This window comes from Acomys russatus, chromosome 11 (assembly GCF_903995435.1).
Source record: "Acomys russatus chromosome 11, mAcoRus1.1, whole genome shotgun sequence".
Classification (NCBI taxonomy): domain Eukaryota; kingdom Metazoa; phylum Chordata; class Mammalia; order Rodentia; family Muridae; genus Acomys; species Acomys russatus.
The window spans coordinates 51,533,276-51,547,901 of record NC_067147.1 but is presented as its reverse complement, the minus strand read 5'-3'; the positions used below and the strand labels follow the sequence as shown (position 1 = coordinate 51,547,901).

The 14,626-nt window shown below is 53.3% G+C and overlaps 1 protein-coding gene across 1 annotated transcript; it reads left to right on the top strand.

Moving 5' to 3' along the window:
* Positions 1-7,734: 7,734 nt before the first annotated feature.
* Positions 7,735-13,950, top strand: Rsph14 (radial spoke head 14 homolog). Its single transcript, XM_051152499.1, has 4 exons — positions 7,735-7,759; positions 9,316-9,541; positions 11,416-11,552; positions 13,577-13,950. Exons 1-4 carry the CDS (start codon positions 7,735-7,737, stop codon positions 13,816-13,818), a joined length of 630 nt encoding a protein of 209 aa, XP_051008456.1. The 3' UTR covers positions 13,819-13,950.
* The last annotated feature ends 676 nt before the right edge of the window (positions 13,951-14,626 follow it).

The window sequence follows — 14,626 nt, the reverse complement described above, 5'->3', positions numbered from 1 at the left end:
GGAAAGGGGCAGAGGGAGGGGGGGCGGGTCTGTCACTGTTCAGCTTGTTAGGCCTCTTTCTCTGCCCACTGCGGCCCTAGCGCTGTCTCTGTAAGTCCCTATAAATACTGGCTTCACGGGTATAAACACAGACCATTTAACGGGGCCCTCTGTCAGGCCTAACGCTACGCTGTGGCCATTTTGAAACACTAATTTCTTAACCAAGGCCCCAATTAACTGTGTAACCAGAGCTTTTCATGATGCTCTGACCCCAGTGCTTGTTGCAGGGACCTACCTTCCGGGGATGCCTTCTCCGGCTTCCTAAGGGACCATCACAATGGTGCAGGAGCCTCACTAGTTTGTGAGCTCTGCAACGTCAGCTTCTTCCTGTCAGGTCCTCTCTACCTCGGGTCTTCAGTGATCTCATCGGCTCACAGCTTCCCGAACACCCTGATGCCAAGGACTCCAGGCTGCTACCAGTGACCTCGCTATGACCACGATACTGTCAATACCTACCAGATTCTCAGATCCGATTCCCCAGTCCCTTCCCTTTGAAGGAGTCTTCATGAGCCTCCTTCCTTTGCCAGGGCCAGATGTATCCTCTGGTGGCTCAGATAAAACCCCAAAGTCGCCATCTGACTCACACTGTCCCATCACCCCTTCTACTTCCTACCCCACACTACGGGGTCAGCAGCCTCTCGGTTGAAATGCTGTCTTAGCCCCAAGTGGCTTCAGGGTCTCGTCCTAGCCCAGCCTGGTTTTATTATATTTATACTATCATTGTTTTTTGGTAATGGGGATGAAACTAAGGGCTCTCCAGCCCCCCCACCCCTGTGTTCAATGATTCTCTCCCCACAGAGCTACACACCTGGCAGAGCAGATCACTTCTAAAAGTCCCAACTGATTCTAGTTCTTTCTCTGTTCTAACCTGAGCAGGTCCTCTCACTCACCAGAGTACAGGCCTTACCTGATCCAGTCTTACCCATATGCCTACACTGGGCTCCTCATGTGTACTTACGAGCATGTTTATGTGTGGTGTGGGTACATATGTATGTGTGTGCATGTGTGTGTACACACATATGTGTATGTATGTGTGTTTGTGTCTGCATGTGTGTAGGCCAGAGGACAACCTTGCATGTTGTATCTCTCTGAGTGTTGTCTACCTTGTTTTCTGAGAAGGGGTCTCTCCCTAGCCTGGGTCTTAGGCTGCCTCGTCAGCCTCACTCTAGCTTGTTAGCAAAACCCAGGGACCTGCCTGTTTCTACTTCCCATCCCCAACACTGAGGGGACGAGTGCGTGCCACACCATCCGGGCATGGAACTCAGGCCCTCACGCTTGAGTGACAAGAGCTTTACCACTGAGCTCTCTCCCTCAGCCTGCTGACCCCTGCAACCCCTGCCCCACTTTTGATTTTTGAGACAAGGTCTTGCTATATAGCTGGCATCAAACTAGCCACCTTCCTGCCTCATCTCTCGCGTTCCTCCTCCAGTGTAGACACATTAAAGTGGATGGCTAATGTGGGGGACTGAGGACAGAATTCTCTGTTCTTTATAGACGAGGACAAGAAGGTTCAGAGAGCCGGGCGTGGTGGCACACACCTTTAATCCCAGCACTCAGAAGGCAGAGGCAGGTAGATCACTGTGAGTTCGAGGCCAGCCTGGTCGGCAAAGGGAGTTCCAGGACAGCCAGGGCTGTTACACAGAGAAACTCTATCTTGGGAAGAAGGTTCAGAAAAAAAATGAGTCTGGACTAGAGGCAACAGGAGCAGGGCCTGTCTCCATGCCTCTACTGGAGTTCTTGCTGAATGGCTCTAGGGCATCAAAAGCCTGGGTGCTCCTGGGCCCTCCTAAGGCCACATACAGTGTGGCCTCCGACTGCCTGGAGGTAACTTTTAGTGTCACTTCTCCTCATATTCCTTTAAGTCAAGCCCAGAACCTCCCAGGTGGCCCCAGGCTTGCACACCCTGGGTTTCCTTCCTGGGGGGGCCTGGGAGAGCAACTGGTTATCTGCTTCCTCCAGGGTTCCCATGAGCAAGCTATAGTTAGGGGCAGCTAGCACGCCGCTGCAGGACCCGGTGTTCTTAGGCGTTTGAGGCTTCTGTGGGGTGGTTCACTGTCCTCACTCAGCGCTTGCCTCCAGGGGAAGAACCACAGGCACACACTCGCTTGCACAAGCACACTATCATCCAGGTACACATTCCAGACAACTGAGTAGCTAGACTGTGGATGATACACTCTCAGAGCATCCGCTAGAAGACTCTTCCTCCCTGCAGCCCCTGGGGAGGGGCCTCTTGGCAGTGGTGTCTGTATTCAGCCACCCAGACACTGCTGGACTCACCACAGGCTATCTTGAGGTACAGACTGAGACACCCTTTTTATCCTAAGGGACCAAAATGTCTAGTAGGTTGGGGACAAGAGAAAGAACCCTGTTCTCTGTGCTTCAAGCTCCCCCCTCCCCCCGAGTTTCACAGCAGCTCTCTGGAATGGACCGTGCATGAGGCACAGATCATGTAACTCCATGAGGGCAAGGCAGGCTGTGTTCTTGCTGGGACACCCTGAACCTCAGCCAATACCCTGTGTGTATGTGTGCGGGGGAGTTGTGGTATGTGTGTGTGTGTGTGTGTGTGTGTGTGTGTGTCTATCTTTGACGGTGAGCACACTACCAAGATGAATAAGAACGAGGCCCTTCTGAGAGAAACCAAAAACATCTCTGGGAACAAGGGGAGCAGATAGATCTAGGGCAGAAGGTGACAGCGGCCTTCTAAGGGGAGAGAGAGCCCTGCCTATTCACAGCCTGTCTCATAAAAAAGCATCTGTCAGAGGAACACACAGGATGAGTTTTACAGCAAATGCCAATATCTCTTCATATCTAGAGAAGAAGGCAAGCAGAAGGGGCACCACTTCAGCCAAGCGTGGGACAGGCCCCCTGCAGCTTCCCGGGCCCCTCAATGGTCCCTCCTATCCTAGACAGCCATTGCCTTCAAACCTTCCCAACTCCACACTCAACAGCTAAACATTTGACTCCTTCAAAGTAGGTGACTTCATCTTGGCTAAGGAGGAGGCTAATTGGGTTGTCACCCAGGACCCTGGCTCTACCTGCAAGGGCAGTGTCCCAGGTGGCCAAGAGGCCTCCTCCGTCACTGAAGTTCTTTCTCTAACACAACCCAGCTCCCAAGTCACAGAACCCTTCCCTTTCATAGACATGGAGGCCCTGGTCTTCACTGAGACAGCCTCACAGGCAACGGTGTCTGTCTCAAGTGCCTCTGTCCACGTCCTTTCCGTGTGCTCTTCCGGCCTCTCACCCACCTCTCCCTCATACCTCTGACTCCTCCCCAAATACACTCTTGTGTTTCCACCCAACCCAGCTGCCAGAGCTTGTAAGTCCTCATTCATTCTCTCCCTCTCTGCCCACACTGCTCCTTCTGACCGAGCCAGTGTCCTTCAAGCTCTAGTTCAAATGCCACACTGCCCATAGGCAGGTCTGACCTAAGCCCGGGGTATCTCTCTCTCAGGCCCCTCCCAACAGCCCCCCCCCCCCGCCCGCATCGCACTGAAGGCCTGGCCATTAGAGCAACAGCCCTATTTCCCCCCATAGGAAGGTGAATCAGTCCTGGGAGGGCAGGACCAGTCCACTCCCACCCTTCCACCTCAGCACCGGAGCCCTGGGGGAGCCAGTACTCAGTAAATGTTTGCTTAATTGAATCTGGCCAAGCAGTTTCCTCTAGACAGGGGCCAGGTTAGGAGACCTGGCTGATTTCTAGCGCAGGGAAACCACTTGGGCAGAAAGGAGTCTGTCAAGGCTAAGGTATTTTGCCCCAATCCTCCCCCTCCTCAGCCAAGGCGACCCCAGTTACCAGGCTGGGTCCCTCCACCCTGAGACTCAGACTCCAGGGAACCCTGGGCTCTCTTGGCACTGTCTTCCCATCCTCCTCTCTGTAACAGGATCCCCAATTCTCGGCCTAGGCGGATTCCTGCCGTCCTCATCCAGATAGGCTTAGCACCTCCCTAAAGGCAAAGCCCCCATAGATCCACCGCAGAATCCCGGGCAGAGGCCCTCACACCCCTCCCCAAACACCCCACCGCCTTTTAAGGGAAAAAATATTGAGCCAGGAACACATAACAATCGCAGCAGGTCGATACTCATCTCTGGCTCCAAATGCCTCCAAGGAACCTGCTCCCTTGCAAGAGCGATGACCGAGAACAGCGAGCTGTTGTACCGGGCCTCAGGGCCTTCTTTTCCCCCCGTTTTGCCAAGGCCAAGCGTCTGAGCTCCTGACACCTGCGGCTGCCTGCAATCCTGGACCCCCAGAGAGAGACCCTCGCCTGGCGTCGCTCCCGCAGGTCGCCCGCCTAGACTCCGCACTCGCAGCTGCTCAGGGTGTGCAGTGGTCCCACATCATCCTCGGCGCCCCCAGCCCAATCTCGTGAGGCGGCAGCCTCCCCTTCCAAGGGTTACTGGGCCACGGCTCCTCCCTCCCTAGGCACCTGTCTGGGCCGTGGCCATCCAGTGCCCACCTCGCAGACAACCCCACCCTCGCGGCTCTCCTACCCGGCAGGGCATCCCCGCCTCTGCACTCCTAGCCCTACAGATCTCGGGTCCCCAGCACAAAGGCCCCAGGCCCCGGCCCGGTTGGGGGTGGGGTGCACCCCAGCCGCGCCCCCAGCCCGGGGTTCAGCTGTGCGCGCCCGGGCCGCTGGTGCGCTCACTCACTCACCTCCCGGGCGCGGCTTCGTGCGTCGGTCGAGCTGCACCCGGCGGGGCGGGGCCGCGAGCGTGGGGCTGTGGCGCCCTGGTTCTGCACGACTCGGGTGCCGGCGCCCGCGCGAGGACGTGACCGGTCCGCGGGTGGCACACACGCTCCGCCGCCCTGGCTCCCTCCTCCGCCCTCCCGCGCCGCCTGCGAGCGGGTCCACCCGCCCCGCACCGCGCCGCCGCCGGCAGGGGGCGGAGTCGCGAGCGCAGCCCGTTGCCAGGCCAACCGCGGGCGGGGACTGCCGCTCGCCTGCCCCGCACCACGCGCTGCCGCCCGACCACTAGCTCCGGCTCTTTTTCCATTGGGCAATAGCAGCCGACGGACGTGCGAGCAGTCCAATAATTTCAGACAGGGGCGGGGCGAGGCTGTGCGCGCGCCGCCGTACTGCACGCGCTGCTGGCTCCAGCGGCCGTGGCACTGCACTGCGCCGAGCCTCAACCGAAGCCACTTCTAGCATCGTGGGAAACCCACCCTGAAAGCAATGTAGCCCCGGTTCCTTGCACCCTGGTTGTCCCGCCCTACCTCAATGGGTTTTGAACTCAGCAGTCTGGCAACCTAATCTCCCACCCCGTCTCTTTGCAAAGTACTGTGGGTCCCAGCTTCCTTGGATCGTGTCAACAATCTTTTAGGGCGATTGCAAACCCTGATGGGGTTCAGCTGGCGAGGTTTGCGCAGCACGTTCGTCCTCTCTTCTGCTCTCCTTTGCAGCATGTAGGGGCACTTTTGGAATTCTTCCCTCCTCCAACAGAGAGAAGCAAAAGGGAACCAGATCAGTGCCTGAAGCCTCTGCCCCCTTTGGAGACTCCCCAGGAGACATCACACCATTGGCAAAATGCACCAAGAGTCTCCTTCCAGAATCAGGAGCAGCCCATGTGTGGGTCTTGGCTGGTACTAGAAAGAATCAGGCCAAGGGGCCACCACAATAGTGCCTCTCTCTCTCTCTCTCTCTCTTTTTTTTTTCTTTTTCTTTTTAACCATTGTAGCTTTAAGCAATATATGTGGCCAAGAGCCCAGGATGAAACCTGGAGCCATAGCCATGTGTTGGTGCCTGCCAGGGGGATGCTCCGGAGGCAGGACATCATCCCACTGTCTCCCCAGCCAAGTTCCCTGTCGTGTGAAGTGGGGACTGTTGTCCTGTATACACCAGGGGGAGAGCCCACCGGTCAAAGTGCTGCTTAAACTTGCAGGGATGGGACAGGTACGAGTTATGGGCACTACGGAGGCCAAACTAGACACCCCTCACTCTATCGTGTTCCCTGGAAGGGACCAGTGAGAAATTTTGCTAGTAGCTGAAGAACACTCATCAGGTTGTAGGGCCAGTCTTTTCGTCATTGGGACCTGGCTGAGATCAGCTTCCTAGTCTAGCAAACAGGCTACTATCGGCTCCTCAAAGGGTTAACCTCTGCCCAGCCCTAATCACTTCCTAAGGTTTGTTAGCTCCAGGGTGGGCATGAAGGAATGTGAGGTCTACCCAGAGCCTAGGAAAGCCCAATTTGTTCTTTGTTCACACTAGCACCTATCAAACAGGCACGGATACGGGAATAGTTACACCTAGCTAACAGCCTTTGAATTAAGATTGAGGAAGCTGGGGTTAAGAACCAGCAGAGAATTTAAGATTAGCTTTTTTTTTTTTTTTTTTTTTTTTTTTTTTTTTACCTCGGAGAAGGTGAGCATGGGCTCACAGACCACATGAGCTGTGTTGCTGGGAATAATCAGATAGTGAAAATCTTGAATAGTCCATCCAGAGAAAAATAGAACAAACTTAGAAGTCAGCCTACAAGGCCTAGTGTGGGGTAGAGCCTGTTGCAGCCATGGAATCGAGGGGACACTCATTCCCCTGATGACTTGTCCCCAGCTGGCTCTCTCTTCTAGCCTTCCTGCGTCTCCAGTGTGGGGTTGGAGTGTCCAGCTACCCAGGGCCTGGCCTTTCGGGATGGCATCTGTCCTGGCTGGCTCCTTTCTGTGCTCTGCCTGTCCCACCCCTAAGGCTCACTGTTTCTCAGGCTGTGCCAGCTGGGTGTGTTTCTGTACTATGTTTCCTGGGGAGGGGGGGGGGAATCCATGTATTCTATCCTCCACTTTAACGTGCAAGACTGCACCTGGGTTAGTTATAAATAGCCTGGCCTACTCGTCATCTTTTAGCTGAAAAGAAGCAACACAAATGATCAGAAAAGACAGGACTGGCACAAACTTTATTCTTAACTTTTCCCCTTTGTCTCAAACTGATTCTTGGTTCTGCTGCTTGGTATTTCTTGGAGCAGTGAGCTGGAGACAGATACCTGGGTAACAAAGTCTGAGCTGCTGAGGGTTCTGGCTTTACCTTCAGCTGGGAAGCCCTTGGGGATTAAACTTGTTTTTTTTGGGGGGGGGGCCTCAGTTCCTTTATCAAGGAAGGGGGCTTGAAGGGGGCAAGGAGACTTGGGCCTGTAATGTTACTGCTTTTCTGGCCTCCCTTCCCCCTCGTTCTTCCCCTAGCCCGTGTCTGTCTCAACTCAAGGCTATAGTCTCAGGCAGCAGGGACATCAGCCCCTGGGGTTTCCTGGGGAGCTTAGACCCAGGTGCAAGTGAGGCCAGAATCAAGTCCCAGTTAGAGGATGTACAGCTTCTGCTGACGGTTAACGCTGAGGCCCATTTCCCTGCTGAGGAAACCCGGCTCTGAGATTAGGTAATAGGTCCAATGTCACACAGCTGGGAAAAGACACATTTAGGCATCAAATCAGGGCTTTGGAAATCTGGGCAACAAACAAACAAACCCCAGTTCTCTCGAGGCAGCAGGAAAATGGCTTCCCTGAGCTGTCCTGAGATCCTTGAGCATGAATGGGTAGAGCCAGTTACTACACCCAGGCACCCCAAAGACAAGCACTGGGAACCAGCGGTCATCAGGACACAGGGGGAGCAGTGAGAACTGCTGAGATCCCTCCCTACCTCTCCGCCCCATCACCACAGTCACTCAACATCTGACGTCCTCAGGGACCTAGGAAGCAAAGCAAAGCACAGGGGCGATGCCCTCAAAGAGGAAATTCCCCGGTGCTAATTGGCACTGAGAGACCTTTAGGGTAATTAACCTGTTCATTCGCCCTCTCCAGAGTAAATTAGAGGGTTTAGCTGGGGAGGCTGAAAGAGAGACGTTTGCTGGTGGCCACCTCCTCAGGGCCAATGGGAGGCTTTGTAGTGGGCACAGTGGGCTGCTGGAGAGGCTTGGCAGAGGGGCTGGCTGCCAGGCAGCAGTCACAGGTGGCCCTTGTGTGGCACGGAAGAGGGTTCCCTTTTGTTTCCTTTTCGTCGCTGTGAATCGGGAAAGCCCGGGGCTTTCTGTGTTCTGTCTGTGCCCGGTTCTGGGTTCTCCAGAAGGAGAGAGGTAGATGCTGTTTCTTGGGGGGCCTCCTCTCACTGTGCTTCTCGCATCCGTGCCCCTATGGTTTGGTTACAAAATGCTCCCCCACACAGGTTCGTGTGACTAAACACTTAGTTGGTCCCCAGCTAGTGGCACTGTTTTAGGGAGGTTGTGGGACCTCTAGGGAGTGGAGCCTAAGCTGGATAAAGTGGGTCAAGCCAGGGGTATGCCTTAAAGTTGACAGCCTGCCCCTCCATCCACTACTGTCCAATCTGTGGTATTTCTAAAACCCCTTGGCCAGAGTCTGGATTCCTGTCATTTTTTTCAGGTGGGGGCACAGATCTTATGGGGGGGGGGACAGGAGATACTGTTTTGTGCCCCCACAGTTTCTATCTCAGCCACCAGCAGCTTTTGGCACAGTCTGGATAGGAAAGGAGACCCAGTACTTCCTCACCACTCTGGAGGAAATGCGGTCGATGTTCCTTTTACCTATGACAAAATACCTGAGGGAGTCAGTGCAAAGGGGGGAAGGTCAGCTCTGGCTCCATGCTCGTGCGGCTCCATCGCAGAACGTCATGGTGGCAGCTGAGCTAGAGTAAGAGCTGCCCACCTCATAGGTAGGCTGGAGGCGGAGAAAGGGGAGCGAGGAAGAGAGAGGGAGAGAGGGAGAGAGGTGGTGGTTGGGAACAGGGCTTTTCAAAGGCGCAGCCCTCCTGACCTACTTCTGACAGACCCCACTTACTAACAGCTTATCAACTAGTCATGGATTGGGAGCATCGATGAGGTTAGTTGATGAGGTAAAGGTCACCATGAACCAATCAGCTCTCAACTGAGGCACTTGATGGGGATCAAGGCTTTAAAAATATGTGAGCCGCGGGGCTCGGTGGTGTATGCCTTTAAATCCTAGCACTCGGGAGCCAGAGGCTGGTGGATCTCTGTGAGTTCAAGGCCAGCCTGGTCTACATAGTGAGTCCAGGACAGCCAAAGCTAACACAGAAAAACCCTGTCTCGAAAACCAAAACAAACAAACAAACAAGCAAGCAAGCAAACCACGTGAGCCTTTTAGGTTGTATCCAAACCATAATAGTATGGAAGAGAGAGGGTCTCTTTATGTGTGGATCTACAGCAGCTAGCTGCATTTTCTCAGGCTGCCGTGCAGGTGACTATGGCTGATGCCTTCGAGGCACACCTAGGCAGGGCAATTAGCCCTGGCAGAAAAGGACCCTTAGTGACCCATCCTGTTCTGCAGGTGCCCGGGGCATTGTCAGCAGTGGCCTGATCCCCTCACTGGTCTTGAAGCTGCAGAAGGAGGAAGTCCACATACAGGAGCTCATCCTGGACACTCTGGCCCCGTGCCTGCAGGAGGATGCCACAGAGGCTCTAGACAGCCAAGCTGTGCCCTGTTTTAAGGAGAAGCTCCTTAGCAACAATTCTGAAGTCCGCAGCAAGGCAGCCCGGGCACTCATTGCCATCAGGTGAGGACTGTTTTGTGTTGACTGAGGGGCTACCTGGCCTATCTGTAGATCAGCAGTGGGGCTTTGCCTAGCCAAGTGTGCCACAGGGCACACACCCAGGCACACTTCCTCTAACCTCCTTGTGCCCTGGGGAAAGGAGGGCACTGGGTCAGACATATACCTTTTTCCATTATTGTGACCATGGGGTCTGGCCTGAAATCGTCTTATATCCCAGGAAACCCTCTCACTCCCATGTCAGACAAACCTAGCTAATTGGTCACCTCTCCACAAGGAAGACAGGCAGATGAACGTCAGTGGTAATAACAGCCATTGGTCGTTAAGTATGCAAACATGCCAGGCACTGCCTGTAAAGTCGATTGCCTATGAAGTCAACGGTTAGACACCAACAAGGAAAGGACATCCCGCCTTTAAGGTGAGAAAATGGAAGCATGAAGTTGATTGAGTCCTTTGCTCCAGTTCACATAGGAACACAGTCTAAAATCCTGACCTGAAAACTGAGGAAGCACAGATCCTCCCAACAATTAGTTCCCCCCTGTGTTCCAGGGGACCCTTTACCTATGGACACATCCCTTCAGTGTGAGAGGGAGGGAAGGCCTTGCTAGCTTGTAAGTCCTGGCTTTCCTTCTATCTGGGAGTCTTGCTGGAGGGCCGGGCTGGTATTCCTGGTGGGCCTGCCCCATCACCTGGGACACTCGTTCAGAATGCTCATGATTATGCTATTTCCAGGCCCACCCAGAATGATCACCATCAGGTCTTTGACCCAAGGTCCTCAGCCAATGGAGCTTTGACAATAGGACTTTACCAAAGTACAACTTCTGCCCAGTTCCTCTGGCCTCCCCCACCAGCCCAGGCCCATTACTACCCCTTACCATTTTGTGTCACCCATGCAGTGGGTTTTTTTCTGTTCATTGCTGTAGAGCAATGCCTAGATTAAACATTCCACCCCACCACCCCTTCCCCCCGCCCCAGGTGTCAAGTGCAGAGACAGCTCAATTCAGCTCCTTTGTCAGTGTCTGAATTAGGACCTGCCTTGTGTCCCCGAGTAGTTAAAACTCAGGGCATCCTGGCAGGTGGACCCAGGACTCTGTGTCCTTGATACGCCACCTCAGGGTAAAGACCAATGGCCTGGAAAGTCAATAGCATTGCTGTATCACAGAGAAGTGGCTGCCAGATCTGTTTCCTAAACAGTGTTCCCATAAAATACCTATGTCTTTTGAGGTGTTAAAAGTTCTGCAAAATGAGAGTCCTGTGGGTAGTGGATTGGGGAAATGGTGAGCAAGCAGGTAAGCTGAAGCTTGTTCCTTGGCATGTTTGTGAACAGTGACAGTACCACGGGGCCTGTGAGGAGGAGTTCCTGGCCAGGAACAACCCTTCCTCTTCTCTCTCTCTCTCTCTCTCTCTCTCTCTCTCTCTCTCTCTCTCTCTCTCTCAGGATAATGCTGGCCCTCCCATTGTTGAGAAACTCTTGGGAAATTCACCACCCTCATTTTCACAACCTTATACGATGCTGGGATGGAGTGTGAGAACTGCCTTGTCTCGGCCCATGCCTCTGGTTGCTCAGCACTAGCTGGTCGCTGCTGTGTGGAGCAACCTGATTCTTCCCTGGGGAGGAAACCAACTCGGGTGCCACCGAACAGTCCTGCTGTGGGCCACACCCTTGGGTCTTTACTCTTCCATATGTTGAGGCCAAGATGAACCATGTCTTCCCCTGTGATTGCGGCTTAGGTCTCTTTTCACTGTCAGCAAGCCACACTCATACTGATGTTCTTCGGGGCCTTGGTCATAGCTAGTTCTGCACTGTCAACAGGTCCTGTCTTAGCATGCATTCCTGGACATTTCTGGCCTCACATCCTTTCGTCCGCTCTCTGCCCTAGCATCCCTTTGGAGGGCAAGAACCAGGTATGGCAACATGGCGTCATTCCTATCCTGGTGGGGCTGTTGTCAGACCTTGAGGAGGAGGTCCAGGCTAATGCCGCCGGGGCCCTGATGCATGCGACAGTGACCACTGAAGGTAAGATGAGAGGGCCCCTGGATCCCTGAGGCTGAGTGGGTGCAGGCAGCGGGGAAGTTTGAGCTCCCCAGCTTGCCAGAAGCCACAGTGAGCTTTCTAAATGCACCCTTCTCAAGTCAAGGGCCAAGCATGGATCTTTCAGGCCTCTGGGCTCCATCAAACCCCCCCCCCTTTTTTTTTGTCCAGGACACAGTAAGCTTCCAGTTACACTGAGCTCACAAGTCCCTCACAAGGGACCTCTGCTGCTCTACACCACGCCATTTCCTTGGCCTAAAGACCTCGCTTCACACTCAGATTTCTTGTGAACCACAATTCTGAGATTAGTTTGCTATCTATGATTCTATTGTTTCTGGGCCTAAGCAGATCCTGGAGCCCTTGACCTAATGCCTTTTTTCTTTCTTTCTTTCTTTCTTTCTTTCTTTCTTTCTTTCTTTCTTTCTTTCTTTTTTTTTCTCTCCTCCTCCTCCTTCTTCTTCTTGGTTTTTTTTTTTTTTTTTGTTTTTTTGAGACAGGGTTTCTCTGCGTAGCCTTGGCTGTCCTAGACTCGCTTTGTAGACCAGGCTGACCTCGAACTCACAGCAATTCGCCTGCCTCTGCCTCCCGAGTGCTGGGATTAAAGGCGTGCGCTACCACACCTGGCTTATGTGTTCCTTTCTTTACAAGAATATTTTTGTTCTTTTTAGTTATGTGTGTGCATGTGCGCAATGAGACGCCCCTTCCCCTGAAGCTACCTGTTGTGGGTGCTGGGAACAGAACTCAGGTCCTCTGCAAGAGCAACACCATGCCCTTAATCTCTCTAGTCCACCCCTCCACAACTGTTTATGTGTTTCTTGATGATAACTACTTTTATCAGGTTGTGGGGAAAGCATGTAAAGATATAGAAATAGCATCCCCTAAAAATCCTGGCCAGGATTCCCAATCAGGCCGACTTCAAGGCTAAGTAAGCCCTGCAACCACTGGCTGAGGTAAGAGACCTAGGGTTGTCTCCACATCTGACATGGCTTTCTCCTGTCTTGTCCCCTTATACTTTCCGGAAGCCACCTGACCTTCCTGAATGGTCCACACTTACCTGCTCCAGCCATGTGCTTTCTGCTTCCTTCATGTTTCTGGATGACTCTGCGGGGTCTTGGATTTATAACCAGTATGTGTCAGAGTCTCCTGAAGATAGAGAGGCTCCCAGAAGCTCTCCACCGGACTTGAGACACACAGGAGGAGAAGCTGGGATTCTCCTCAGAGTCGTCTCCTCTTCCCATCTTTTAACCTCACTGAGGGAATTCTGACTGTATGTGGAGCAGGACACTCCATATGTTTTCACATTGGGGGGGGGGATACCTCAACCCAAGCTTATATGGAAGGACTTGGAAGTTCCAGGGACCCATTAGGTCTCAGCCAATGGCTAGAGACACAGAGATCAGAACCTCGGACTATGCCATCCATTTCTAGACGGGTCTCTGAGTCCTTATTTTGTGTCAGGCTCTGAGTTGGACGATGACACATAGAGGCCTTGGCTTTGGGTGTCTACAGTTGTCAAGAGAGGCACAACAAAGATGGATATAGAGGAGAAGTTAGCATCTGGGGCAGGGAGGGGGCTGTTGGGGCACAGGGCAGGTGCTCAGCCTCTTCTGAGAGTGGCTTCTGGGATCTACCATTCAGCTGTCCTTTTGTGCCTACCATGTATGCCTTGTGCCAGGTGCAAAGCAGTTGCTCAAGAAATACCTGCCACATAAACATATGACTGATTTTTTTTTTCATTTTAAAAATTTGTATGTTGTCATATGAGGGCTGATTTCAGGATAGGAGTAGGGTGATGTAGCTAGGCTGGTTAGGGACCAAACAGGCAGAAAAAAATGGAGAAATGGTCCAGAGTAGACTCAGTGGAAGCCTGCAACAAAAATGGGTGTGGGTGGGAAGAAGAAGATGGGTCTAGGTGGCATTGCTCCTAAGTCACCCCGGGCAGCAGGACCATGGGGGAGACAGCCCCTTTAGTGAAGATCAGTGGGAAACCCAGTGTCTGTGGCCCACAGGGAAATATGCAGCCCTGGACGCAGATGCCATCACCCCACTCCTGGAGTTGCTCTGTTCCTCATCCACGGTCAAGGTGTGTCTGAATGCCATCAAAGCCCTCACCATGCTGGCCGAAGCCCCCGAGGGCCGAAAGTTACTGCACAACCATGTGTCCACCTTCCGTTTATTCCAGATGAATAAAAATGAGGCCATACAGCGAGCAGCCCAAGTAGCCATCAAAGTGATTGAGTGGAGGCCATGACTTTCCTTTTGGACCAGCCCTCATAGGCTACCTCTATGCCTTAATAAATGAGTTGAATCTTCTTACGCTGGAATCCCAGTGCCACTTTCATGTCCCCGGAGCAGTGTCATAGCTCTCTCCTGCCAAAGAAGAAACACCAGACCCAGAAGGGCATGGTTCTGGTTCACACAGGTCCATCCCAGACTGTGGAGTGGAGTAGAAGGCAGAGAGCAGGACTGAACCCTCCAGGGACAGGGGTGCGAGGCATAGGGTTAGATTGGGGGCTTGGAAGCTACACAGCTGGACCAGGCACCGGCCAGACTTTGTACATTTGAATGCTCAGGACCCTGGGGTACCGCTGAGCACAGCTTTGCTGGGCACTTCCACCTATGCTTTTCCCTGTAAGGGAGACGGATATGCAGAGATTAGCTGGGGACATGGTCGGGGATGACCGTGTTAATTTATGCTCATCTAATTCTGCCTGAACGGGTAGGTTATGGATGCCCCATTCACAAGAGAACTAGTGTGTCCAGCCTCTGTTGGAGGAAGCAAAGGAGTAGACTGGGACGTCAAGGCAGAGCCTCAGGTCTGGGATTGAGAAAGACCCTTGTCTTTTCCCCAAGAGCTGGTTAAAGCTCCAAGTGGGAGTTAATTTTGAGAGGACGGCTTAGAGTAAATATTATCAAAACTGGAACCCCCAAGAACCCAAGTAAGCCTCTCCTCATTGTCCTTTCAAGGAGCCTCATGGTTGTCAGGAGAAACGCAGAGAAGTGCGTGTCCTGGAATGAGATGATCAGCTCAAGCTGGCCCTCTTGTACCAAAGGGGACA